Consider the following 27,936-nt stretch of genomic DNA (forward strand, 5'->3'; position numbering starts at 1 on the left):
TCTTGGAAAGGGGACACTGAGGCCAAAAGAGGTACAGTAGCTTATCCAAGGCCAGACAGGTGGTAGGTCAGAGATTCAAATCCAAGCAGCCTGGGCCTGGAGTTCTGGCCCCTCCTGCCACTCAGTGCCGTGCTGCTGCTCTCAGAGCTCTGCTTGGGGCCAAGGCGGTATCAGGTAGCAAAGTCCAGCACATACTGTTTCAATTGTTCTGACCACCAGCTAGTTACTGGGACGTGTAAACAGATGGGGGCTGTTGCAACTGCGGACAGAGGGGGCTCTGACCTCCACATACAGTCTCTCGTCCCCTATTCCTAAATGACCACGGCCCAGGACCCCAGGGCCAGGGGTGCTGTGGCCAGCCTGTGACCAGCCCAGAATACCCGGGATGTCTAACTCCTCCGCTTCCAAGTCCTACGTGTGGACACAGAGCAGCATGGGAAGATCCCCAGGGGCAAGCAGCCCGCAAGCAGGCCCTGGTCTTGCATTCCTGTGTGCTCAGCACTGAATGGACTTAGGACCAGGAAGGATCTGGACACTCAAGCAGACCTACCTCAGGTACATCCCAATGGCATACGCACACAGGAAGGAGTAATCCAGGGCGCCAAGCAGCTGTTGATAGTTGCTCTTATCTACAGGGAGTGGAAAATCAACAAAGTTCAGTACTGTTGAGCTTGTCTCTGCAGCAGGGCTGTGAACTGAAAACATCTGTTCTCTAAACTGGGGTGCACTCAGGAAGCTAAAAGAGGTGGCTGTGAACACAGTACAGGCAGCACATCTTCTGTTCAGCTTCTCGCAGAGGACAACAAAGTCATCATATTTTCAAATAATCACTAAATATGCACATCGTTCCGATTAGATAAGGTCCCATTGTTCACGGGGGTGGGCATGTGCTGATAAACTTGTTTTACATGTATGCTGGCTTTGTTGCAGCGTGCCTGCCTGGCCAGCCCCGCACATAGTCCCTGCAAGCTCTCTTCCTCCCACCCAACTTCCAGATCTGAAATAAAGAATGCGAATCAACTTCTGCAGATTCCCCCATAAGAGAACCTATTTCATGTGGCACCAGCCCTGCCAACAGGCATGGTCATTGCCTGATAGGAGAGCCTTGTCATGGAAATGTAGGTACATCTGCGGCCAGTGGAACGGCTGCTAGAATTAGCAAGGCTGGAAGAACACCGAAAGGGTGGCCGCTTCAGTGCCCAGACGAGCACAGACGGCCTGATGACAACAAACTCACCGAACGGAGCCCAGCCACAGTCGGTCTCGTTGTCTGGGAGCTGGCCAGGGAGAATGTACCCGGCTTTGTGGCTCTGGCTGTGGAATCTGACTTCGGCCTCATCCCAAGCAGCGCAGTACTTGTGGAGCTCACCCTAGGACATGCGGAACAGAAGCAATGAGGCTCTACTGGGGAGGTAGAGAGCGCTGCCCTCCTCCCCCTAGAGGGTACAAATTGCGTGACTCCATTCACAATAAGTTCAAGAATGGGCCAACAAATCCATGCTGACATGTTACCCCATCATCTATGGGGTAACAACAGGGCATAGGGGTCTTCTGGGAGCTGGAATTGTCTACACCTTCACCTGGCTGATGGTGCACATACAGATTTGTCACCCTGGGCATTTAGGACTTGTGTACTAAGTGCAAATTATTCCTGAATTTAAGTATCAGTACATGGGGCAGGAGATCACCAGCTCACCAAGTTTACAGAACCAGCTATAGCAAGGCCAGGGTTGGAGGAATTCATCTGAGAGGCGTGGAAGGAAAATCCTGGGGCCAGGAGCTGGATGACTGTGCAAGAGATTTACTCATGGTCCTTGCCTCAGTCTCCCCACCTGTGACAGGGCTGCTTTTCACTTACAGAACAGTCACTGGGACCTGTAATGCTGAGGACCAGGCTTTCTCCACAGTGCTTGGGACAGGGCAACCCTCAAGAAACAGACACCAGGCAGAGAGGCAAGCCCTCTGTCGGGATGTGGCAGCGAGGGGAGCAGAGTGCGCTCTTCCTTAGGAAGAGGGGGGCTTCCAGAAAAGTGCCACATGATGGCGGGGCCCATCCTGCTGCAGGGGAACTGAGGGACAGGGAGCTTGCTCATAACACCTGCTCCCATTCCTCTCCCGCTCTGAGGTTTCTTTAACAAAGGTTTAGTAACACGCAGATGAGCTGACCCTTCAGGTGTGAACCAGGGTGCAAAGTAGGGGTTCTTGTGCTCAGGAGTGTCCCTCAGTCATTTTTATAATGTTTTCCATGGATGGTTCTTCCTCAGAAATATTAAAGGATGAGAGAGGTTGTGAAAATCTATGCAGAATTCCCTTTTCCTTGCTCCTATCTGAAGCTACTGCTGGAAACCTCAGTTTAGGTGGTGTCCTTGGGACCAGAGGGCATCCTTAGTGAGCTGGACTCTGAGGACAGCCAGAGGCCTGGACAGCATGTGGGAAGCTGGCTCCAGGGTCAGCGCACAGCACAATGGTCAAGGAGCCACCCCATTCACCAGGAGGACCAAGGTTATAAGTCCTGTCCCTTCTTCAGGAGGAAGTGGCCAAGAGACTGGCCACCTCCAAAAGGCTGTCCTTGGTAGGGCCCTGGTGAGCCCGGAATGGCAACCTGGCTCACAGCTGGATGCATTTGGGTACATGTCCCTGAGTCCTGGCATGGCACACAGGACACAGCTGCTCTGCAGTCACACAACTTCATTGTCATCACTGGCTGTTCTGCTATAATTAAACACTGTTCTTAAAACCCAGCCAAGGGTTCTGCTTTACAACGCAAAGTCATTATCTGCTTCCTCCCCATCCCCGCTGGCTCCTCAGCAAAGTTGTCCTCCTGGGAGGCTCTGTGATGGTCTCTTGGCAGTTTGGGAAGTGAGTGCTGTCATGTGCCCCTGGCTGCTCAGAGCCCCGGCTCCTGCAACCTACATTCATGTTCTGGGGTGACCATGAGACTGGGGAGCCTGGGAAGGGTGCCTGCAGCCTGACCTCTCTGTACAGTTGGCATCTGCAGGCTTTCCCAGCCAGCTACCACCTGATTACACACTTCTCTCCTTCTTGGCACTTGTGGCAGCCTGGGCATTTCTGCCCACCCCCTTGCTGCCACCCGGGGAAGCCAGCCTGGCCACACCCAGCAGGCTTCGGTGTTCCCACCCATCCTTCACCAAAGAAAGCCACAGGCAAGATGGGAAAGGACCCCTGGCCAAGAGGGAGCTGTTGGTGGGGCTAAACTGAGGTTTCCAGCAGTAGCTTCACATAGGAGCAAGGAAAAAGGGAATTCTACACAGAGTTTTACAACCTCTCTCATTGTTTAATATTTCTGAGGAAGAATCATCCATGGAAAACATTATAAAAATAATTTTTTTCCCAAAAAGAAGCAGAAAAGGTTTTCCCATTTTGTTGCATGAGTGGGACCCAGTGCCCTGTTTAGGGACACAGGCAATTGCTACAGACAGGCCCGAGCTGGGATCTTGGTGCGGCTGTGTGGCTTGCGACCTTGGCACCATCACTCCTACTCCCCGGCCGTCAGTCATGAAGTCGGCACTAAGATGCCTGAGTCACAGGATTGCTGTAGGTACCCACTGACACAACGAGTGCCTTGAAAGGGTTCAAGGACTGGTAGCCATGAGGGTAAGGAGCTCACCCATTGCGCTCCCTGGGTGCCTCTGCTGAGCCGAGTCTCACTCAGCCCCGCCATCCCCCACGTGCCCCACGGAAGGCTGCAGCCAAAGCAGTGAGGGACCTCATGCTACGCTAGCAGAAAGGGCTCTGAGGCATTCAGATAACAGGTTAGTTTTCAGCGCTTTAGTTTGTGTGGGTTCACGTCCTCTAACTAGCCCTGCATGTTCCTCTTACAAAGACTAAATGATTCTCCAAACCATTATCCAAAAGAAGTCCTGGGAGAGAAATTAAATTTTGGTAACAAAAGTGGGAAGACCAGACAAGCTATGCCCATTTATGACGGCACCTGAATGTGGCCAGTTTGCCGGAATAATCACAGGAGCCACATAAAAGTGGACCACACACACCTGAGCATGTGCCAGCATGGACTCCACTCACACAGGTGAGCAGAAGGATACAGGAACTTCCTGGTCGCTGTTTTCAAAAATGGAATCATTCCACATATACTTATGAACATCTTAACTTTTTACACAAAATACCTCCTAGAGATCTTTCTGCGTCAACTGGTTTGGCTTGAAATCATTCCCTTAGGTGGCTGCACATTCCAGAACACTGACTGGTCATAATTTGTTCAAACTTTCAGCTGCTGATTAGGTTCATGTGATAGCCAGTATTTTTCTCCTTTTTCCTTTTTGGGTCACTATAATGCTACAGTCAAGGTGCTCACGCAGATATCCCAGGCATGGTACCTCACTGATGAAATCCCCAGAAGTAGGGTGGGAGGTCATCTGCGCTCTATCTCACCAGGGGTTACAGAGTCCCTTCTAGAAGCCACTGACATGCGGCCTCCCATCACGGACGCCTGCAAAGCCTTTCCCCCAGGGCCGCCAGTCGAAGGACATGCTCTACCTTAATTTGCCGTTGCGGGTATGGGGACTAGTCAACTTGAACACAGCTCACACACCTCTTGGAAACCTGGACATCTTGTCTGTGAACAGCCGATCTGTCCACTTTGTCCACTGTCTCTCTGTATTTCCTAACTTTACACTTCTCCGATGAACATGATTGATTCTTGGGTTTTTACTTTCTATTTTTTTACACTTAAATCTTTAATCCATCCATTTTTTAATAATATAGGCATTGAACCTTTATTTCTTCTAGATAACCAGTTATACCAACACCATTTATTAAATAAGGTATATTTTTTCAATTATCTCTGTCAAATATTCTATATTTTCTGTTCTATTCTACTGAACCTCTGATCTTTTTGTCTATTCTCATGCAATATTGTAATTTGATTCTGATATTTAAACATACATTAATCTTTTCATATTTTTTTTTCCTTTTATATCACAAAATACTACCTTTTTTACACTTTCCTTGATAATTTCAGGATAGTCTTTCATGTAAACTTTAAGATTATTTAATAAAAAAGAAAACCTGGTGAGATCTTCATTGAAGCTGCATTCTATTTAAATATTAAGGCTGGGAGCACTGGAACGTTACAAATAATAAGTTTCCTGCTCATAGTACATAGTTCCAGATTTTCAGACCTTGTTTGCTGTCTGCCCCAGGACTGTGTGTCCAGAGAGGGTCAGGATACTCATACTCAGGTCAGTCAGTGCTGCCATCCCTCCCGGTTCCACAGACCCCTGGCAGATTAAGCTCTTTCTGAGAAGCCACTGCTTTCAGGTTTTCTTCTCTGGCTCAGAGCAGTAAAGTCCCCCAAAGGTCTCCCCTAGGAGGACACAGACCCCCTGGAGAGATGCTGCTGTAGTTTGGGCAGCAGGCAGAATGGAAAAGGGTTGCACTTAAAACACAACCATCCTCCCAGGCCTGGCTTTACCATAATCTTTTAAAAATACACATTTTGTTAATGAGAGTAATATAAAATTAGCCAGTATTGATTAAAGGTAAACTGAAACAGTTCCAGAGTGACAGACATCTGCTCTGCCTCTGCATGCTGTTCTCTGAACAACACTGTAGAACGGGAATCACTTTATAATTCACAGGCCTGGTGATTGATTTCCAAAGAGCAAATGTATTTTGCTTTTGCTTTACTTATAACATCCCAGGAAATACAAGCTATAGGTAATTATCAAACTATTCCTTAGGTTAATAGAAACATAAAATGATTCTACTTGCATTAGAATGCAATCCCAGTCTCATTTGCATTATTTATAACATGAGCTAAAGCACGTGAAAGCTTTGTCAGGCGTTATAAAGTTTATCATATGTTCTGTGATGTTCTAATCTACCTTAAAAGGCAAAGAAAACTGCAGGATTCACCGTAAGGCCAATCATACCCGGGCACATCTAGGGAACTAAATCAGCAAACCCATGTGTTAAGGGACTCTTGGGTGTGGGTGCTGTGACTGTGCTCGAGTGAGTAAATGCCTGAGACACTGCGAGGTAAAGAGGTAAAGAGCCGATGTACCGAGTACCAGCCCGGGGTGCTGTCAGGATCACGTCAAATCACAAACGCAAGCACTTTGTCACAGCTCAGGGCTCAGGGAATGGCAGTTACTGTTACTGAGGACACTGAAATCAGAGCTGACTCTGAGGCCTCCTCTTCAGTGAGACCTACACCCTAGTGGCATGGACACTTCCACACAAGGGGTGGGGGATGAGGGCCACCAAGGAAGCTGGGAGGGTGATCTGGAAAAATGCTCACATCCTCGCTGGCTAATGGAGACCCTTGTGGTTGTCAGATGACTCCAGGGGCTGGGTCATGCTGCAGGGACGCCCCAGGGCCAGCCCACCTTACACCTCACATGTTCCGACAGCCTCTTACTCCATCAGGTGGCAGCTTCATGGTGATGCCCGTCCCTCCATCTCATACTTGAGGGAGACCTCCACCTGGACCCAATTGTGCCAGGTCAGTCTTGAACCCCTGGGCAGGCTCTCCTGAGCACACTAGGTCTTTCAATCCCAAGGTGCTCACTAAGTCTCTTCTATTTGAATAATCTGCCATTTCCTTGAGCCGTTTGCGTATTCCTCTAATCAGGATAACAGGGACAGTAATAACCAAATTTACAGTGGCTGGTCATTGGTCCTGACTTAGAGCCTTGTTGAGTGACTGAGTGCTTATTAAGGCCTGCCACCTGTTGTCCTATTTTTATCTCTTTTTTGCAAACCACATTTTTAAAGGTCTGCAAACATTTTCAGAGTCAGCAACTTGAAGTGCATGAAAACTTCCTGCTCATACCAGGGGTCATGATGGAAGAATTTTAGATTATTCTGTGTAAATGAATGTTTAACACCCACTGGAAGTTTGTGGGGGACAGGAAACCTGGAACTAGTCACAGAAGCGAAAACATCTATGTTTCTTCCCCATGACAGCTGTCCAGCGCTCAGCCACCACTAGGAGAGGAAGAAGCCTGGCTACAGAGATCAAGTGCTGCAGCCCTGCATCTGTGTCCCTGCCAACTACTGGAAAGCAAGTGAGGGCCAACCAAGCTGTAAATGAGTTATCCTTGGCAATGGACAATTTCCTTGTTCATTCTATGATAAAGAGCCAAATGCCATTCAAGCCTGCTAACAGTCTACAGGCGAGATGATGCAATTCCAAAGAGGGTAAGAAAATTATCCTGCTTTTTTCCCCCAAGTTATAATTGGTTATTATGTGGGAATGTCTACTTTAATCTTCTTTTCTCAATGTCTAGTAAAAAACACACGTTAACCCACTTCCTGCCCACCCATCACTCAGACAGAAACTCAGCCTTCTAAGAATAATGAAGAACCATCTCCTCATCCACAGTGAGGCTTAGGGTCAAAGCCATGAAGAGCTCAAATGATCTGAGGAATGATTTAAGATTGGATACAACTGGAAGAAAGATTCATACAAGATAAAATATTTAAGTAAGCCTTAGAATTCTGGAACTGGGGAAAGTATACTACTCTGACATTATTAAAAAGCTGTAATTTCAAAAAAGAGAAACTAAAAAAACAAAGCTACAAAATAACTTGTTTCTAAACAATCTTTTTTCCCACTTTTCTTGCCACTGTCCCTACCTTCTTCCCCAAAGGTTCTTAAAGCAAATCATTCCTATAGGCAGGACATAAAATTGAGTGCTTTTTATAACTTCTTACCTTAACTATGCTGATAGGTTTCCGAGATAAGTGAAAACTTGCATACAGGAGAAATGTCAAAATGAAAATGAAGGCTCTGTACCTGAAACACAAAACAGAGGTAGAATATAAAATAGCAGAGGCTACGTTAATACATTATCACTGTGTTCTTAAAGTTTTTAGATTGTACACTATTCATTCAGTCCTATATTAATTACCAATCTTATATTATCACTATAATATTAGAACATTAAAAAATGTTGCTACTTCTGCTTTGTCCAAACTGAAACTCTTTTAACATCGTAAGAGATAAGAGAAATCAAACTACCCTCACTCACAACATACAAAACTTTTGACACCAAGTGTGGGTCTCCCTCCCACACACACACAACAAGCAGTTCTCCAGCAGATAGCAATCGAATGTCCTCTAATTCAATTTATCCTGACACTGTCTGCCTGGATGGAGTGTCAGGTCTCACGGGCTGAGGGAACGCCGCACCACAAGGCTGTGCCCCCACTTCAGATGCCAATGGCAAGCCTCAGGCTGTGTCTGGGCTATAAATCAGGATCCCCCCAGTGCCCTCCTCAGGTTTAATTTGCTAGGACAGCTTACAGAACGCAGGCATACACTATGTTTACTGGTTTAACACAAAGGATGTTACAAGGATATAGACAAAGAGATGTGTGGTATGGGGGGTGGAGCGTCCATACCCTCCCAGGGCCACTTCCAGGAACCTCCACGTGTCCAGCAAAGTTGGAGCTCTTGCCCACCCTGCCGCTTTGGGTTTTCATGAAGGCTGCATTATGTGGGCACAGCTGGTTACATCGCAGACCACTGGTGATCACCTCAACATTTGGGGGCTCCTTTCCTCTCTCCAGAAGTGGAGGGTGAGGCCAAAAATTAATTTCCAGTGCCCACCCTGAGTGTCTGGAGCTACAACCACTACCTATCTCATTAGCATACAAACAGACACCACTTCAGAAAGTGTAAGGTTTTTGGAGCTGTGTGCCAGAAACCAGGGCAAAGACTAAATTTGTATTATATCACATTATCACAGTCATCTTAGCAAACTGTAGACAAAGAGAAACTTGGGACTCAAGAGGTATAAGTGTTTACAAAGCAGACAAAAAGGGATGTTTATTTAGTTTACAACAAAATTAACTGCAAGCTTTTTGTGTAGCCTGCTATCCTGGGTGTTTAAGATCATATTTATTTTTGGATTTTTAGTTTCTATGCAACTTTTCAGAAGAACACAATCAAGGCAGACATATAAATATTTCACTGACCTCAATGAGAAAAAGTCAGTGACGCTGGCCAGTGCTGAATAGGGCCGATGACATAGAAAGCCCTGGCACACGGCCCTGGGCTCTGCGTGGCTGTGGGCAAAGCAGCTCCCGGCTAAGTATGAGACAAGCAGGGGGCTGAGGAAAAGCCGCCACTCGAGTAAGAAGGTAAAGTTAATTCCAGTCTAGAACTCTGGTCCACAGCATAGAAAAATATTTCTTAGGGCAACAAAAGAAGGTCGAAGGAACAAGTATTTGAAGAGAGATTTAGAAGAGAGACTAACCAGGAAGGCAGCTCTTCTGTGCCCTGGTCCTAAAGAACCTGCACTGTTTCTGGCCTGGATTGGACATCAAAACGTCTGATGCTTGAATCAAAAGTTACTTGAAGTTACTGAAGTTACTTGAATCAAAAGCTTAACTGGACAGAGGAGCCGCTGGGAGGGCCCACAAGGATAATGCATTTTAATGCTGAGATTTACTCCTCCAAGGAAGCTTTCTGTGAGTAACACACAGAATCCTAGAACCCTAAAATCCTACAGGTGCCTGCCTCTCTGGCCACCAGCAAAAGTAAGGGTCAAATAAATATTTTCCTATTACTTAAGAAAGACCATATTTCAGGTGGGAAAAGGGGTTGGTAGTACGGCAGACTCATTCCCACGACCTCTGGAATGCCTGTGCCTTAGGGGGAAACCTCCAACTCACTGAGTCCTTGCCACATGAACAGACAAATGCCCCATGGTCTCTTCTTCATCCGGAAGCTTTTCTGGATTCTTCCTCTCCAAGCCCATGCCAATGACCAGACAGGAAGAAAGTGAAACTCTAAAAAGTGAGTATATAATTCATCCCAAAGCCAAAGAACAAGGGCTGTGTGGCACACTGCTAGAAAAGCCCAGACCTTTGTCCTTGTGTTTCTGAAAATCACCTCTCCCTTCTCTGGCTGAAGCTCTCTGTTATGGCTCAGCCACTCCTGTGTGCCTTAGGTTGCCAGTGCAGGAAGACCCCAGGCCACCAGAGCTTTATCAGCCCCAATACCCAAATCTCCAGGCCACAGCTGGACATGCTGGTCACTTATATCCCCTCCGGTATAAAGGAGTAGAGCTACTGTAGCCTACGGTGACCCTGCTCTGCTCCCACATGGGGGACTTTTCCTAGTCTCTGCAAGTAGAACAAAGTCCTCCAGTGCTTCCCGAATCTGCCTGAGAGAGGAATGTGGAGCATCCTGCAGCCTTGAGGATTCTGCAGAGGCCTCACATTTTCACAGGGAGTGTATCCCTGGGAGAATGAATTTCACAGTCACCTAGCTAAGAAGGATTTTGAGAAGAGCAGCCCTTGCTTTCCCCTCTCAGTCTAGACAGGGCCCTAACATGCTTTGCCCTGGCCTGGCAAGGCCACATGGGAGATCCTGCCTACCTCAGGCCCTGCCCTCCTGTGCAGATGGGTCCCAGGCGGTGTGCAGCAGGCAAAAGTGGCGCCCATGAGCCTCTCACTGGTGAGGCTGAGCTGCAGCACACCCAGGGAGACCCCATAAACACCAAGCACCATGCAGGGGTGGAGCATACACCTTCGGAATGTCGTTCAGTTTTGTGTGCAAGTATGAGACCTAAATGGACTTGCCCCTTTGGGCAGAGTAATCGCCTGCAAGTTAGCGGGGCTCTGAGAAAAGCCCCCTATAGAATGAGGGCAAAGGGTCCATTTGAACAGCACGCTGTTATTTTCCCAGAGCCTGGGGAGGAAACCCTAGCTTTATTTAGCTGCTATCAGGCCAACTCTCCTTCCTCTATTTCCAAATTTGTCCTTCCTCATTTTCCTCATCTTCTTTGCACAGGTCTTAGGCAGAGGAAGGAGCCCACAGCTGGAGGTTGGGTTTTCCCTCAGCTCCGACCAGGCATAGTTACACCGCAGGTCCCAAACTGCCTGGCTTCCAGGGCAAGTGGACATTCTGTTTTTTTCCTGGCTTAGGGGGTCAAGGTTCCAGGTAATCCTCCCGAAGCCCTTTCCCTATTTTGTAATTCCATCTTCATTTTCCGTGTTCTTTATGAAGCAAGGCTTTAGATGATATTTGTTTCTGTTTATCCATCCCCTGCTGGGTTGAACAGGGTCCCCTAAAAATCCATGTCTACCCCAAACCTCAGAATGTGACCTTATTTGGAAATAGGGGTCTTGTAGACAAAATTAGTAAAGGTGAGGCCATACTATATTGGATGGACCCTAATTCCAAGGATGGTGTCCCATACAAAGGCCATGTGAAAACACAGAGAAGGGCAGGGAGGAAGGCCACATGACACTGAAGCCAGAGCCTGGTAGGAGGCCGCTGCAAGCCAGGGACCTCAGCCAACTGCCGGAGCTGGATGAGGTAAGGAAGGATCTTCCCGAGGTCATCAGAGGGCGGTGGCCCTGTCAACACCTTGACTTTGAACTTCTGAACCTCAGGACTGTGAGAAAATCAATTTCTGTTGTTTAAATATATTGGTCTGTGGTACTTTGTTACAGTAGCTCTAGGAAAGTAATATTTTTATTTTTGTTTTGTGTTATTTTTATAAAAAAGAAATTAAAAGTAAATTATAAAAGTTAAATTCATCAGTATCCCCCTTATTTTTGCAGCTCTGACTGTGGCACTCTTTGCATCCACCCACACAAGCAGAACAGTGCCTGGGCTGGCCACAACTTTCCAGCAATAAAGCAAGTCTCAACAGTGCCAACACAGGACAGGCGTCCCTCCAAATCCCCCTAGAAATATTCTCGAACACCAGTTGCTGCTCATTCTCAGATGAGCAGCAACTTCCTCTAGGGCAGGAGTTTCTTGCAGAGTATCTGTCTCCTTGTTGGGGCCTCAGGTCTCAGTCATACGCAAATAAGGAATAAACAGATGCTCTGGGGAATTACTGGGCCCCATGACTGGGTGCTGAAATTAGTCCAGAGATACCCTCAACTTTGGAACCAGAGATGTGAGGCCATATCTTTTTCTGAGCATCCTGTCAGGAGGCACATGATGTTGGTGACATTAACGCTGGTCACCGGTTAAGGTGCCATCTGCCACACTGTCCCTCGGGGAAATAACTTTTCTAAGTAATGATTAAGGAGCATGTGGGGACGTACTTTGAGATATGGTGGAGACCCTGCTCCTCAGACCCTCCCCCGATGGTATGTGCCCACTGATGCCCCACTAAGCACTCCTCACGGCTCCTGGTGATGGCTCCTCACTCCATCACCACCCACATCCTAGCAGCTGGCCTCGGCTGCAAGCATGAGGCCTCCTGTTGTCCAGTTGTTTAGCTACATTGGCACAGGCTCACTAGATGGTTCTGGTGTTCAATGAGCTATAATACATTATTAGTATTGTTTATTTTAAATCCCAAACTGTCCTGGATTTGGACAGGGTAAGACGCCCTTCGCTTTTAAGCACTTTCTTGTTTTCTGGCACAAGACATTTCAGGCCCATCCTCTACTTTCTCTGCCCCAGTCCTGGTGTCAGCCCTGTCTCCAAGGACCAAGGTCAGGGAGTTAGGCTTGCTCTCTGTGGGGTGGTGCTGCCCCCCATCTACCTGCCTCTACTACTCAGCAGGTGTGTCTCTAGCCACCCTCTCAGTTCATCCTGAGAACTTTAACTCCAATCCAACCCCACACAATGAATTTGAGTTCCCATATTCATAGCTCCTTCTTTACAATGAGAAAGCTGTCTCTTTTCTGTGGGATTTCGTCAAAAATGTATAATCTGAATCTAATCGTAATAACAGACATGCCCCAAATGAAGATATTCTATATAATAAATGGCTCGCACCCTTCAAGGCCATGAAAAATAAAAAAAGGACGAGGAACAGTTTTAGATCCCAAAAGACTAAACCCACAGGATATCTAAATGCAATGCGTGAACCCAGACTGAATTCTGGACAGAGAAAATGCCATAAAAGCATTATTGGACAGTTGATATGGTTTTTAGTATGGGCTCTGGATTAATGACAGTCTCTTACCAATGTCAGATCTCCTGATTTTGATCTTTATGCTGTGGTTATAGAAGAGAATGTCTATTCACAGGAAAGACATACAGAAGTATTTAAAAATAAAAGGGCATGGTGTCAGCAACTGACTCTTATTTATTTATTTCAGGCTAATCTCAAATTACTCTTAAATGGGTCAGAACGCTCTGTGTGTGTGTGTATAAACATCTACACACACGGTCAGGGCCAGTCAGGCCGCATCTTAACAAGCTGACAGACAGCAGGTCCATGGGAGTTCACTGTAACACTCTTACAAATGTTAGTAAGTTCTGTGAGTTTGAAATTATATCAAAATAAAGTTATAAAACAAAGACCCTAAAAACTCACTAAGGCACTTGGGGATACACGCCCAGTGGAGTCAAGAAGGGAACCCAGTGCAGATGTTCTCAAGGCAACTGAGAAGCCAGGGAAACTCCACCACCCGCAGGGGCTGAGAAACTGCCAAGGGGATGGAGGCCACACCAGGCTGGGCTGGTGGGAGTAGGCAAGCAGGCCCAGAACAGCCACTGTGGCATCAACACCATTTGTTAACCAGTGTGATGAAAATGTGTCAAACCGTCTATAAAACCAGTGTATGGTGTCCATGATCGCATTAATGTACACAGCTATGATTTAATAAAAAAATAAAATAAAATAAAAAACATCAGATTTAAAAAAAACAAAACAAAACACCATTTTGAGCAAGAGTTCCTGAACTCTCTTAAGTGCCTAATAGCAGAGCCTACCAAAAGACTCAACTGTCATAAATTCTCTCCCTGGGAGAATAACTCTTACCAGTGAGTCTCTCACCCATTCTTTTACTGGCCCTTTTATCTTTCCAAAGAAGCCCTTTGTTTTCCCTTAAGTGCCCTTCCCTCACTCCCCTTCCCCTGTTCAAGATTCCACATTTTCCTATGCCCTTGGTACACAGTCATTAAATTTGTCCTTCCTTTTGCTAATTTATCTTTCCTCAGTTTAATTTACAGGCTCTCAAATACTGAACCTAACAGAAAAACAAACTTTCCTTTCCCAGCAAAGGCCAGCATGGTGGGTTAGAGGCCAGAGCCCAGGTGCAGGCTGTGCCCCCCACTCTATTCAGGTCCACCTGGGCAGGTCCTCAGTGTGAGCAAGGAGAGTGCTGTCTGAACACAAAGTGCTGTCTGGTTGCCTCTAATTTTGCTTCAATTTCTCTTTGAAAGTTCTGCCCCAGCTAGGCCACATTTGGGCTCAGAGTTACATACTTATTTCCCCACAACTTTTTATTAATATAATCCTGCTGATTGCCAGTAGTCATTTTTCTGAAACTATTGGAGAAGACCACACCAAAGTCCAAACTGTATCAGTTGATACCAAAGGCTGGGCAGTGGTCCAGGTCACAGCTTCCACCACCAATAAGCAATTTGACAGTCACGAGGAGGCCACTGATCCAACTTTTGTGTGTTTTATAATAGCATGGGGACAGGAAAACCCCCTGCACAGTAGCCCTCACCTACAAACAGCCCGGGCCAAAGGACTGACCTGCCATGACTTACCACTGATCCCTGGAGAATGAGGCGAGAAAGTGAATGCCCATGGGGAGTTGAGCCATTTATGTCGTCACTGACCACAGGACTTGGTCACAAAATAAGATGTTTCATAAATAGTTTCTTAATCCTGGCTCCAGGTTCTCTTTCAACTGCCCTTGCTGCTTACACAGGCTGGAAACGTGTAGAGAAAGGGTCCTGCTGGGGCTCGTCCCCTCTTCCTTCTGGCAGTGGCTCTGCTCTCTAAAAGAAGGGGAGGTATCCGGTCAGTGTTCTGACAATGACACCTTCAGAGTCACTGGTACCACAGTGGATCTCTGATACGAGAAGGAGCTCCCACCACAAGTGCTACCAGCATGTATGTCCTCAGGGCAATTTGCTCAAAAGTCCTGGGACTGAATTTCAAATGATGTTCTGCTGGTGCACAGAAGTACACAGTAGAACAGAGGACACTAGAGCCTGGGAAGGGGAAGGGAAGGGAGGGATTGTGCAAGATTGGTTAAAGGACACAGAGTTAGAGCCCCCAGACAGGAGGAGTAAATTCCAGTGTCCTATAGCACTGCAGGCTAACTAGTTAACAGTAATGTACCACAGAGCTTCAGATGGCTAGAGGAGGATGCTGAATGTTCCCAGCACAAAGAAATGGCCAATGTGTGGATATGCTGATACTCTGATTAATATAATGTACACTGTGCATATTAATATGTATCAGAACATTGCTATGTACCCCACGAATATGTACTATTATTTGTCAACTTAAAAATTTTTTTAATTAAAAAAAATACCATGGAGCTTATCTGGTAGGCATCTAGAGACTAACCCATTTACTCTTAACCACAATACTCTACAGAACTGACAACATTCGCACAAAACCAAGTCTGTGTCCGCTGGTTACATTATGTGCCCAATTATCAGAGCATGCCAGACTTGCTCAATTTCATCTGGTATGGACCAGGCTACCTTTGAGTCATAGAAACAAAGGAACATTGGATCGAAATACCCCTGATGCTGAGGGAGTGAACTTCGCTTCTATCTGTCTCATTTTTCATCTCCAGTGGTCTCCACAGAGGTCATGAACAGTTTCTTCATTATGAAGTCAGGGATGAAGGCACAGCAGTACAGGGAGGAGTGGACAGAGAGGCCGAAGAAATGAGAAGGGCCCGGCACATCAGGCAGGCCTGATCTCCTGTTCCAAAGCCAACTTCATGATTATATTCCTATATCTCTGTTTCCCAAAGTAGAATCGGTTCTCCATACTCACTTTGCCCTCCTTCCAGAGTGAGCTTTCAAAAAAAGCACACACCGCAATGATTTTCCTTTATACAACCCTCCACAAAGACTCAAAATCTTGGCTAAGCTTTCAGCCCAGAAGGCTCCCCCACCTCCTCTTTCTCTGTTCCAGCCAGAACACCTTTCTCCCGAGCCCCACAGGCCTTAACAGGTGTGACTCTGTTACCTAGAATGTCTCTGGCCCTTAAGGCAGACCTTGGGCTGAGTAGGCCCAGGCAACTCGCAAGTTTCTGCTCCCTCATATCCCAGACTAAATGATGAGAATGATGGCACCTAGGTGGTTATACGTATGAGATGAAATAATCCACTGAAAGCACTCAGGGACCCTGGTACGCAGTAATGCTCAGTCAAAAACAGCTGATACTATTGGAATTGTAAATTCAAGACAGGAAGACCTGGGGCTATAGGTGACCGTCCTATTCTTATTTCCTGGTTTGGAATCTAGCACAGAACAACTTGCTCAAGAAACTTGTGTTGAACAAATGGCCCCCTAAAATGTTTTAAAACTATGTTTGCTCAAACCTCTAGATTTAAAAAATATTTTGCTAAAATTCTGCTCAAATAAGGACTCTGGTTTGAGCTCAGATATACTATTTTGTGATGACTTTAGAGTAAAGGATTTGGCTTAAATTTTATAAGGCCTAAAAATGTGTGGTCAGAATCAAATTTCTTCCTTCCAAAAGCTGCTTCTCAGTGTCCAACCTGTCTGGAAACATTCTATTGCCATTTACTAAATAAATAAAAACCTCAATTCACCTTGGGTAAAACCTGTAACAACAATAAAGACCCAGAAGAGACTGGCAAATCAGCAGGGGGAAAACAACAACAAAAACTCCCTGATTTTCGTGTAAAACAATGACTTGCTCTTTCCCATGTAACACAGGTGAAAGTAAAGTGCTATAAATTCTCCTAACAAGAGCAATTAAGAAGGGTTAAGATAAGAGACTTTGCATTTGGGATATTGAAGAGCTCAGTTTAATGAGGTCCCTCCTAGCTAGCCTGTGCAACACCCACTTCATTTTGGGCTGGTCATGGAGGAGAAAAATGAGGCAAGATGGCCTCCCAGTCATCTCCATCCTGTGGGCAAAGTCCAGTCTGTTTTGTTTCCCTCAGTCACCTCCTCTTCCAGCCACGCTTCCTGCTCCCCATCCCCTGCAAAGTGAGGGCAGCAGAGCTGGAGCAAGTCACTGGGTTTTAAAAACCCTGATTTTGGCTCAGTGCCTGTAGCTCAGTGGCTAGGGCGCCGGTCACATACACAGGGCTGAACCAGCCCTGGCCTGCTAAACAACAATGACAACTACAACAAGAACAAAAAATAGCCAGGCCTTGTGGCAGATGCCTGTAGTCCCAGTTACTTGGGAGGCTGAGGCAAGAGAATTGCTTAAGCCCAAGAGTTTGAGGTTGCTGTGAGCTGTGATGCCCTGGCACTCTACCGAGGGCGACATAGTGAGACTCTGTCTCAAAATAAATAAATAAATACATACACACAAAAATAAAAATAAAATTTAAAAAACCCCAATTTTGGCATACAGCCCAAATACAATTTTAAAAAGACATACTTTTTTAAAAAAGGACATACTTTTAAAAAAGTCACTCTTAATAGGCTCCCTACTAGAGAACTTACCACCCCACTAGGGAAAGGTATCAGAATGTCCCATTTCACTGTACTGTCAAAGACAGTGACTTAGGAAGCATCTTGTTAGAGCATCTCTATCAAATTTGTAAACACATGATTTTGCACGTATCCCTTTAAAAGCCCAGCCTAGGCAGCCAGAACAGTGAATGAGCAGAGGGATTTACACCCAGCCTCAGACCCACCAGTGCTCATCTGGGCCCCCTAGACAAAACCTCAAATTCTGCAGAGAGTCTAATAAGGAGGCTAAAAAGTGAGTAAACAGCAAGAGTAATGCGGAAAAGGTCTTTTCAGGGCCAAAGTGCCTTTGCATGTCATTGAAGCAGCCCCACAGATATTTTTAACAATCTACTTAATGGCAAAATTTTTAAACAGGGTCTCATCTTCAAGGCAAAGATGAGAAATGCATGACCCCCCAAAAAAAGTTTCCATTCATTTTTCTTTGTTGTAATCAAGAGATAGAATAAAACTCCTTCTCCAGAGTAAGCAAATGGCCACTCTTTCCTTTAGCTTAAGTACAACAAGGAATCTGAATTTTATTCACACCACCTTCTTCGCCCCCCACCCCCACCCCCACACTCCAAACAGAACATCTACCCCGGTCTGCCCAAAACAACCTACAAAAGCAGCTCTCAAACTATAAGGTGAAGGGTCTAGAGCCCAGGGTTTTCCAGCTACTCTGAAAGGGGATTTATGAAATGACAATGGCCAAAGTCTACTATATTTACCTGCTCACACAACTTCAGACAATTCAAGCTCAAGGGCAGGCAGGCACCTTCCTGGTGGCAGGGCAGGGGCTTTCGTTACCCTCCGTTCAAATGCAAACGTGGCCTCTTCAGTCTCCAGGATCAGACCAGGGCTGCAGGGATTGAGGGAGCTGGATTGCTGGTGGCCAGCGGTGGGGTACGTTCCGGCGTTTTAAGCCCTTAATTGTAAACCCAGAGAAGGTCGCTGTCACTCACGTTGGCCCGGAGGCCCACGGGCTCCGGGAACCAGCTGCTCAGCAGACAAACAACCCAAAGGCCCAGGGTGCTGGCGCTCCCAGCCTACCGGAGGACGCTTTGCGGCTGCTCCTCCCAGGGCGGCTGGTCCCAGGAGGAGGTGAATTCTGCGGGCACGCCCACGTCCCAGTCTGAACAGACAATGCGCGGGGTCTCCTCCAGCCGGCTCTCCAGACTCCCAGCTGTCACCGCCGGTCGGCCGGGGTGGGGAGGAGACCCCGCAGGGCACCTAAGCTCGCCCCTGCTAGGGGCTTCGATGAGCGGCTGCCAGTCCAGAACCGTTCCCTCTGCCTCCACGTGCCCGGAATCCCAGCGTTGCCCGGTCGGGAACGCCAGGCATTGTTGCCCAGTGCCACTCTTCTAGATCCTGAATTTCCCAAAGACGCCCCTCAGCAAAAGCAGCTTGAGACTGGCTCCCGCCCCTCCAAAACCACAAACCAAACCAAACAAAAAGGGCTGAGAGGGGCCAATCGCGGAGTGCGCAGGGTCCGCTGCGGCTCCCCGCGGGGGCGGCGCGGAGGCAGCAGGTGCGGCGCCCGAGCGCGCTGCAGGTGCGGGCGGTGGGGGGCCGCGCCGCCTGGCAGTCTCCCGGCCCCGCCCGCGGCTCACCTGCGCCCCCGTGGCCGGCGCACCGAGCCCGACCCGGCCACCGCGGGCGCTTCCTGCTCGCTACTTCCTGGAGCGGCGCGCTGGAGGCCCCGCCGCCCTTTCACTTTCCTTGGCCCCCTGGGCGCTTCTCGCCCTCCCACTCGCCCGCACCCGCGTCCGCCGGGACCCCCGCGCCCAGGGTCGCAGACCGCTCCGGGAACGCCGTGCGGGGTCACCCCCAGGTCATCGCCCGCGCCTTCCCGGCTCCCCAGAGCGCATGGGCATTTCCTGATTTCCTGGCGTGTACCCCAACTGTCGCCGGAGAGCTCCCCAAGCACCCTCAGCACCGCCGGCCCTTTGTCCTCAAGGCAGGTCTTACCCAGCGGCAAAGAGCAACACGTCCCTGAGAAAGGACCGGCTCCCACCACGGCGCTGAAAAAGCCCTTTCCTGGCCTCCAGGCTTTGGGCCTTACAGTGTCTTGTCAAGGATCAAAAGCGCGAAGACCAGCATTCCATAGAGTAAAATGGGGCACAAGGATGTGGCTATGTCGAACCAACTTGCATCACACCTGTACTCCTGTGACACACCAGCTCACACAGTTAAGCTGGAGAAGCCCAGCATGGGGGCACCACTTCCCCCCAGGAAGACCTGTTCTCCAAATCCCACCCTCACCTCCTCAAAAAGTGACCTTGGGCAGCTCCAGGTAGGGCCTGATTATTTTCCTAGGGGCTGCTGCAGAACACCACAGCAGGCACAGGACATAGCAGCCAAAGCCGGCCAGGTGCCCAGGCCCTCCTCCCAGAAGCCCAGGCCTGGGAAGAGCACAGTGAGGTAGAAAGGGAATTTTCCAGGAAGAAGCTGCCCCTGGTTAAAACAATGCACAAGGATGAAACCAGTCCAAGGCTTGGCTGTAAATGTCAAACAGGTCTGTCTGGACAGTGCTCACAGCCCTCCCCCTGGGCACCCTGAGCCTCCCTCTTCAGGAAGGGCTGGAGACCTCTCAGCTTCCCTGGGGCCCTACTCTGTTTCTGGGCGGCTCTGATAGCCTGCCCGTTTGCTGAGCTAGGTAGTGCCAAGTCTGAGGCTTCACTAAACTTTTGAGAGGCATTCTGCATCTGAAAGGAACCTGCTACTTCACTGCTGTGTGTCCAGCCCCAGGAAGTCTACTGGCCCTGGGTCTGATAAGTCTTCCCTCTCCTGTCCTCTGCTTTCTGACTCTCCATTCCTGGTGATGGCAGACCAGTTCAGCCTGGCCCTATCTCTCTCTCCAAGTCATCACCCTCTTCTGAGCACTGGTGCTGCTTGAGGGTACTTCGTTCTCACCCAGCTGGTACTACAACCTTCTGGAGTCCATGCTGTCCCTCCTGCAGTCACTCCTGGAGCTGCCTCAAATGTAGCCTGAAGCCAAATCTGATTTTGTCATTCCCGATGAAAACCTCAGGACATCCTTGTCACCTCATCTCACAGGAATGAGACCAAATTTCTGGTAGCTAAAAGTCCTGAAACCTGGCAGTGGCATCTCTCCCTGGGACAGAGCTGCTCAGGTAATGTTCACTGCACTTCTGTATCAGCCCCTTTACCCGGACGGGCTGCAGGACATGCAGCTGGAGGGCTTTCTGCATCCTGTCGGGACCCAGCCTCACCCCGATTCTTGTAGGTGACAGCACAGAGTTACCCTCATGCTCTTCACAACATTTTGTCACATAGTATCTGTATGGCCCACTGGGCTAGACCAGAGGGGACCTGAATGGGCTCTATATAGATTTGCTAAGAATGTTAGTGTTTGAATTTTATAAGATGTATAAAGATTCAATAGTGATCATTATAAATACTAATCTTTTATATGATTATAACATTTAAAAATCTATTAAAGAAGTTAAAAAATCTGTATAAAACTTCCATGTAAAACACATGGAAGTGAAAACTCGGGTTTGCTTCTGTGAACATGTCAGGGGTGTGCTTGAAAGGCTGTCACATAAACTCAGGACAGCTGGGACACCATCACTGACAGTTTCGTCTTTTATCCAGCTTTACTGATGTATGACTGACAAAAATGGAGTATCTTTATGGTGTACAATGTGAAGTTTTGATATATGTGGATCACTACAAAAGTTCTGAGACAGGCTGTGTTACGGTCCATTATTTCACTTCCAAGAAATACAGTCAACAAAGTCTTTTCAGATTCACCTCTGTGAGTTTCAACTTGCTTGGCTTATCGGTGTTGCTTCCATCTGTGTGGATTTTACATTTCTTGATGTTTGTCTCTCTTAAAACTTTCATAATGACCCATGTATGTATACACTGTGAAGTGATAATCAAGCTAATCGATATGTCCATCACTTTGCAGGTTTCCCCCCCCCAAAAAATGCCATTCTTTGTTCTGTTTCTATGAGTTTGATTTTTTCAGAGTCTGCAAGTAAGGTTGTACAGCATCTAATTTTCTGTGCCTGGCTTATTTCACTTAGCATTATGTCCTTCAGGTTCATCTATGTTGTTGCAAATGACAGGATTTCCTTCTTTTGTAAGGCTAAATAGTATTCCATTTTGTAACATGAATTCTGACAATTAAGTTTGCAAACTTGCCACTGTGTGCTTACACTAGCAGGACTGAACAAAACAGTCAGTATGGTTTCATAACCTCAGAATCTCAGTGTTTCACAGCTGTGTTCGTGGCCATGTGTGGCACTGTCTTGCTGAGTGGTGTTCATTACTGTTGTTGCATGTTTTCGTGTGCCATAGTGAGAATGTTGGAGCTTGAATTAGAGCAACTGAGAAATGTTAAATTTGGGCGGCGCCTGTGGCTCAGTCGGTAGGGCACCGGCCCCATATACCAAGGGTGGCGGGTTCAAACCCAGCCCCGGCCAAACTGCAACCAAAAAATAGCCGGGCGTTGTGGCGGGCGCCTGTAGTCCCAGCTACTTGGGAGGCTGAGGCAAGAGAATCGCTTAAGCCCAGGAGTTGGAGGTTGCTGTGAGCTGTGTGAGGCCACGGCACTCTACCGAGGGCCATAAAGTGAGACTCCGTCTCTACAAAAAAAAAAAAAAAAAAATAATAATAAAAAAAAAAATTCTTGCTATACTTGGCAAGAGTAGAAGTAAAATTAGGGACATGTTAGTCCAAGTCTATGGAGATAATGCAGTGAAGAAAATGGCAGTGTACAAATGGATGATACGTTTTTCTAAGGAGAGAAAAGTGTCACTGAAGAAGAGAGGTCAGGGTGGCCAATAACGAGCAGAACTGTTGAAAACATTGCAAAAATTCATCAAATTGGGCATCAAAATCTTTGGGTGACTATGAGAAGCATAGCAGATCAAGTAAACATCTAAAGAAAAACAGGAATATCTTAAATGAAAATCTTGGCCAACAACTCATGGCTCTCTTATCATGACAACACACCAGCTCACAAGGCACTGTCTGAGAGGGAGTTTATAGCCAGTAAAAAAATAACTATATTGTAACACTCTCCCTACTCAACTGATCTGGCCCCCAATGGCTATTTTTTCTTTTTTACTTGAAGATAAAAGAAATGTTGAAAGGAAGACATTTTGATGATATTCAGGACACTGAGGATAATATAAAGACAGCTTTGATGACCATTCCAGAAAAAGAGTTCCAAAAATTGCTTTGAGGGGTGGATTGTGTCCTGACATCAATGCATAGCTTCCCAGGTAGGGTACTTTGAAAGTGACCCTAGTGATATTCAGCAATGAGATATGTAGCACTTTTTCTAGGATGAGTTCACTAACTTAATTATCAGACCTAAACAAACCGCATTTTCTTTACAAACTTCCCTTTTGCAGTGTTGTTTCCCTTTTCATTTGTTTCAAGATATTTTCAAATTGATTTCTCCTTTGGCCCAGTGTTTGTTCAGAAGTATGTTGTTTAATTTCTGCATATTTCTGAACTTTCCAATTTTCCTCCTGTTATTAACTTCTAGTTTCAGACTATTGTGGCTGGAAAAGATACTTGATATGACTTCGATATTCCTAAATTTGTTAAAACTTGTTTTATGGCCTAACATATGATCCATCTGGAGAATGTTGTGTGTGCTTGAATATGTTTTCTGCTGCTGCTGAATGGAATGTTCTATAAATGTGTCTTAGGTCCATTTGGTCTATGATGTTGAGTCCACTATTTCTTTATTGATTTTTCTGTCTGGATGATCCATCCGTGATTAAAATGAAGTGTTGGAATTCGCTGCTATTATTTTATTGCTTTCTATCTTTTCCTTGAATTAATTTTAATATTTTCTTTATATTTGGGTCCTCTAATATTAGGTGCATGTACATTTATAATTGTTGTATCCTCTTGGTGAAGTCACCCTTTTATCATTTCATAGTAACCTCTTTTGTTTCTTGTAACAATTGCTGACTTAAAATCCTCTCTTTGGCTACCATTTTCATGGAATATCGTTTTATATCCCTTCACTTACAGCCTGTGTGAATCCTTAAAGCTAAGGTGAATCTCTTATAGGTAGCATACAGTTAGATATCGTTTTTTAAATTTTGTAATCCATTCATCCACTTTTATTTTTTGATTGGAAAGTTTAGATTTGAAGTAATTATTGATAGGTAAGGACTTCTGCCATTTAAAAAATCATTTTCTGGCTATTTTGTTGTATCTTTGTTGCTTTTTCTTCTTTTGCTCTCTTCCTTTCTGATGTGATAATTTTTTTGTACTAGTAGTATGCTTTGATCTCTTCCTCTTTATCTTTTGCGTATATACTACAGGTTTTTGTTTTGTGGTTACCATGATGCTTATATAAAACATCTTATATCAGGTCAGTTTTAAGCTGATGAAAACTTTGACCATGTACAGAATCTCCATAACTTCTCTCCCAACTCTATGTCATCAGTCTTATGGGGTGACAAATTGATTTTCTCTTGCTGCTTTCAAAATTCTCTCTTTGCCCTTGACTTTTGAGAGTTTGATTATAATGTGTCTTGGTTTTCTTTTTTTTTTTTTAGACAGAGTCTTGCTTTGTTGTCCAGGCTAGAGTACAATGGTTCATCATAGCTCACTGCAATCTCAAACTCCTAGGCTCAGTCAATCTTCCTGTCTCAGCTCCTGAGTAGCTCTAACCATAGGTGCATACCGTCATGCCTAATTTTTTCTATTTTTTGTACAGATGGGATCTTAGGCTAATCTCAAACTTCTGGTTCTCTGCTTAGACTTCCCAAAGTTCCAGGATTATAGGTGTGAGCCCCTGCACCCAGCCAAGTTCTCTTTATATTTATTTTACTTCTGGTTCTTCGGGACTCATTAATCTGGATGTTTATTTCCCTTTCTAGATTTGGGAAATTTTATGTCATTATTTCTTTAAATAAACTTTCTGCTACATTTTCTTTTTCTGTTCCTTCTTGGAATCCCATAATGCCTATCTTGGTTCACTTGATAACACTCTTTTCACCAAGAACATAGTGAATATGCCACCAAGGTGAGGAACAGACACCCCAAGAGAAGGCCAGGCAAGGTCAATAGCAGGTCCTGTTTCACAAGAAACTGAGGTTTCCTTGAAGGATGCTTTGAAGACACTGGATTTCAGCATTTCAGAAAATGTCTCATGCTTAGAAAGCACAAAAGCATTAAACATTATTAGAGAGATGAGGAAAGGGAAAATCAGAACCTGACTACTTAGCATGGAGAAAAGAAGCCCATTTCTTTTTATCAACCCTAATCAAAAAGTAAGAATTCTGGCAGTATGCTGCACGAACTGGTGAGCAAGGAAGACTTACATTCAATTACCAGGGTTACTGCTAGTGAATAGAATGAAAAAGCCTCCCATTATTATGCATGCTCTGTACTCCTGGCATTGTGCTTGGCCTGTCCATAGAAGACTGACAGTGCCCACATACCAAGGAACCACAGCCCACTCCAGCAAACGTGATGCCACGTGTAGCAGCAGGCCTTCTTGGTCCCAAAGGAACCCAGAGAAGAGACTGGCCAGGCCCCCATGCCACACCTCCGGTTGCAATACTCTTAATTTGCCCCCTAGTTGATTCATGTATGAAAGCTCTGTTTACCCTAAAGCATTGCCTTTCTGATTAGAAGGAAAAGGCAGTGGCTACAAGCAATCAAAGAGTCATCGTAAGTGGGATATATCTGTCGGTCCCACTGGGTCAGGGTAAGTGGCAGGGGATATAAGAGAGCTAGGTCTCATTTCTAAAACAAGTGGTCCATAGAACTGATCTAAAATTGTACATGAAAATCACAGTATGTGGTGTATTCCTATTGTTTACAAGTATATGGAATTACCAGAAGGGTAAAAGTAGAAAATAATTGGAAAATGAGAAGAGTTGAATGGAGGAATACAGGCCCAGCCGTCTGCAGTTATTTACCCTTTAGTACCATGTGATTTTTAAAACTATAGGCATGTGTTTTTAAATAAAATAAAGAAATAATGCAAAAAATGAAGGCAGGCTGTTCTTAATTTAGTTAACAGCTTTTTAGTGGTAGAATTTTAGACACTATAACACCTGAATTATTTGGGGGAGAAGAGCTTTACAAGTGTCTTGAAATAATGAGACAACCACCAACAACCAACAAATATAGCCACCATAAACTACCTGTACATAACGGGCTAGACAGATTTTCCTGCTCCTAAGACCCCTTGGCAATATTTCCTAGCAGAGTATCTTTCTTGCTTTTATTCTCTGTGTGGTAAAGTAAGTAGTCACTGAAAGAGTACTATCTTTGGGAAGTAGTTGGATCCTAACTAAAGTGGGCTTATATAAAGACTTGAATCAAATTCAGAGACTTGTATTTCTCTCAGTGAAGAGTTCCTCTGCAGTCAAGCTCCCCTCAGGGACTAACTTATTTCCCTGAGCCTATCTACTGTAAATTCTTCTTAATTTTAGGCCTGTTGGTAGTATGAGGTCAAGTTCATGGAAATTGGAAATTTCTCATCAACTAAGAAATAATTCCTGCAGCTGAGCTAGTGCAGATAAATGTGATAAGCAAGTTGAAAATTTTTATGTGGTTTTTAAAAACAGTCAACACTCTTCAACCCTGACTTGGTAAAATATGTGGCTGAAATCAAGGGGCTATACTTTAAAGTTCCTTCTGGGCATGTATTTGATGATTTATGAAAGGAGGGTACTATTTTAAACAGTACTAATAGCCTGGTAGAGAATGGAATTACTGGCTCTGCACCTATAGCTCAGTGTCTAGGGCAGCAGCCACATACTACAGGACTGGCAAATTTGAACCCGGCCCAGGCCTGCCAAACAACAATGACAACTACAATAAAAAATAGCCAGGAGTTGTGGTGGGCGCCTGTAGTCCCATACTTGGGAGGCTGAAGCAAGAGAATCGCTTAAGCCCAAGAGTTGGAGGTTGCTGTGAGCTGTGACGCCATAGCACTCTACTGAGGGCGACATAGTGAGACTCTGTCTCAAAAAAACAAAGAGAATGGAATTACTTATGTCTTCTGTACCTTACTGTATGTGCCCAGTTTTCTAAGCATATTCAGAATATTTAATAATTTGAGCATCTGCTATGTGTCAGGCTCTGCATCAGACTGTGGGGAAGAGACCCTGAGAAGTGTTTAAGGAAGCTGATCTGGAAACACAGTCACAATTGTGTAGGGAGAACAGAAGCACAACCAGAGAGATGGTAGGAGGAGGTTGGAAACACTTACAGCAGGCATCCCTGTGAAGGTTACATCTGGGTAAGGTATTAAAGTTCAAGAATTGTTCACCAGATAGGAAAAGAACAACATACACAAATCTGTGGGGGTGTCCTAAAGAAAAATAACCTAAATAACTGACAATAGTTACCATAGGTGAAAAATAAGCATTTGAGGAAATATGCTTATCCTCACAATCAAGGAAATACAAACTAAAGCCACTATGAGATACTGGTTTGCCCAACAAATTAGAAAAGAAAAAATAATGACTTACAGTGGGAGAGTCACACACTCTCTGCTGGTGACAGTGGGATGGTCGCAGCCATTCTAGGAGGCAATGCAGTAACATGTATTTAGAATCTTAATTTTTCTCCCCACTTGCCCAGTAACTCTCAATTCTATAAAGCTGAATTATACAGAGTTGAATTTGGGACATGGATAAAGATGTATGCATTTAGATGTTCATGATGATTTTATTCATTCATTCATCTACTTATTTGGGGCAATGGGTTCACAGGCATTCATTGCATTACTTTGCCACACTGCTGGCGTATGCGTCCAACACTATAGTATAATTAAAGACTTAAAAACTTTGAATTAAATCACATTTCTACAGCACTTGGTGCTTCCACATCCTCATGAACTTGTCAGTTGAGCAGGGTAAGCTTTGTTCTGTGAAAATAGTGGACATGTTGCTCAGTTGCTCTTTTGCTGCCCCTTTCTCAGAGAACCTGATCCATCCTTAGGTCCGGAAGGGTGCAGCTTCACACCCTGCATGATCTCCCACCCCCACTGCTGGCCAAACTGAAGTTATCTGCAGCATCAAAACCGCAGGGCATTCCAAAAGTCTCCATACATAGGAAAAATACATGACAATGGATATCTTGGAACTTGTTTGCCATGAGTAGGAAAGACCTCATGTGTGTTTAAAAAAGAGGTGGCCTACATGTAGGGAATATTTTGTAAATAAAGGTATATTTAGCTATAATTTCCCATTTCCCTATGTATGACAACTTTTGGGACACCCTGTAGAACCAACCTTACATATCCACCAGTAGGGAAGAGTGACATTCATTTTAGAATGAAGGACAAACACATAGCCAGAAGGCATCATAATTCTGATAATTTTGCTCATGGTGTGGATTAATGTAGAATTTCCCCCAACTGGGTCTGTAATTTCTTTTTCATTTCCTCATAATAGTATATGACCCAGCAGACACTCAGATATAGTTAAGCAGCTGACATACTAGGAGAGCCCCTGAAAGATAGAATCCGATTTAACAGGCTTAAAATATTGAAGAAAAAAAGATATATTTTAATTTTTTTCCTGTTTCTACA

At 45.6% G+C, this 27,936-nt stretch overlaps 1 protein-coding gene across 1 annotated transcript in view; it reads right to left on the reverse strand.

Annotated features, from left to right (window-relative positions):
• Positions 1–18,403, reverse strand: part of SLC37A1 (solute carrier family 37 member 1) — a 65,389-nt gene extending 46,986 nt beyond the window's left edge. The window contains exons 1-5 of the mRNA XM_053564386.1: positions 18,110–18,403; positions 14,468–14,701; positions 7,699–7,780; positions 1,238–1,370; positions 551–629 (exon numbers count right to left, since the gene is read on the reverse strand). Coding sequence (XP_053420361.1) covers positions 551–629; positions 1,238–1,370; positions 7,699–7,780; positions 14,468–14,523 — 350 coding nt within the window. The 5' untranslated portion in view covers positions 14,524–14,701; positions 18,110–18,403. The remainder of the gene's footprint in view (positions 1–550; positions 630–1,237; positions 1,371–7,698; positions 7,781–14,467; positions 14,702–18,109) is intronic.
• Between the last annotated feature and the right edge of the window lie 9,533 nt (positions 18,404–27,936).

Source organism: Nycticebus coucang, chromosome 16, assembly GCF_027406575.1.
Source record: "Nycticebus coucang isolate mNycCou1 chromosome 16, mNycCou1.pri, whole genome shotgun sequence".
In the NCBI taxonomy this organism is placed as follows: Eukaryota; Metazoa; Chordata; class Mammalia; order Primates; family Lorisidae; genus Nycticebus; species Nycticebus coucang.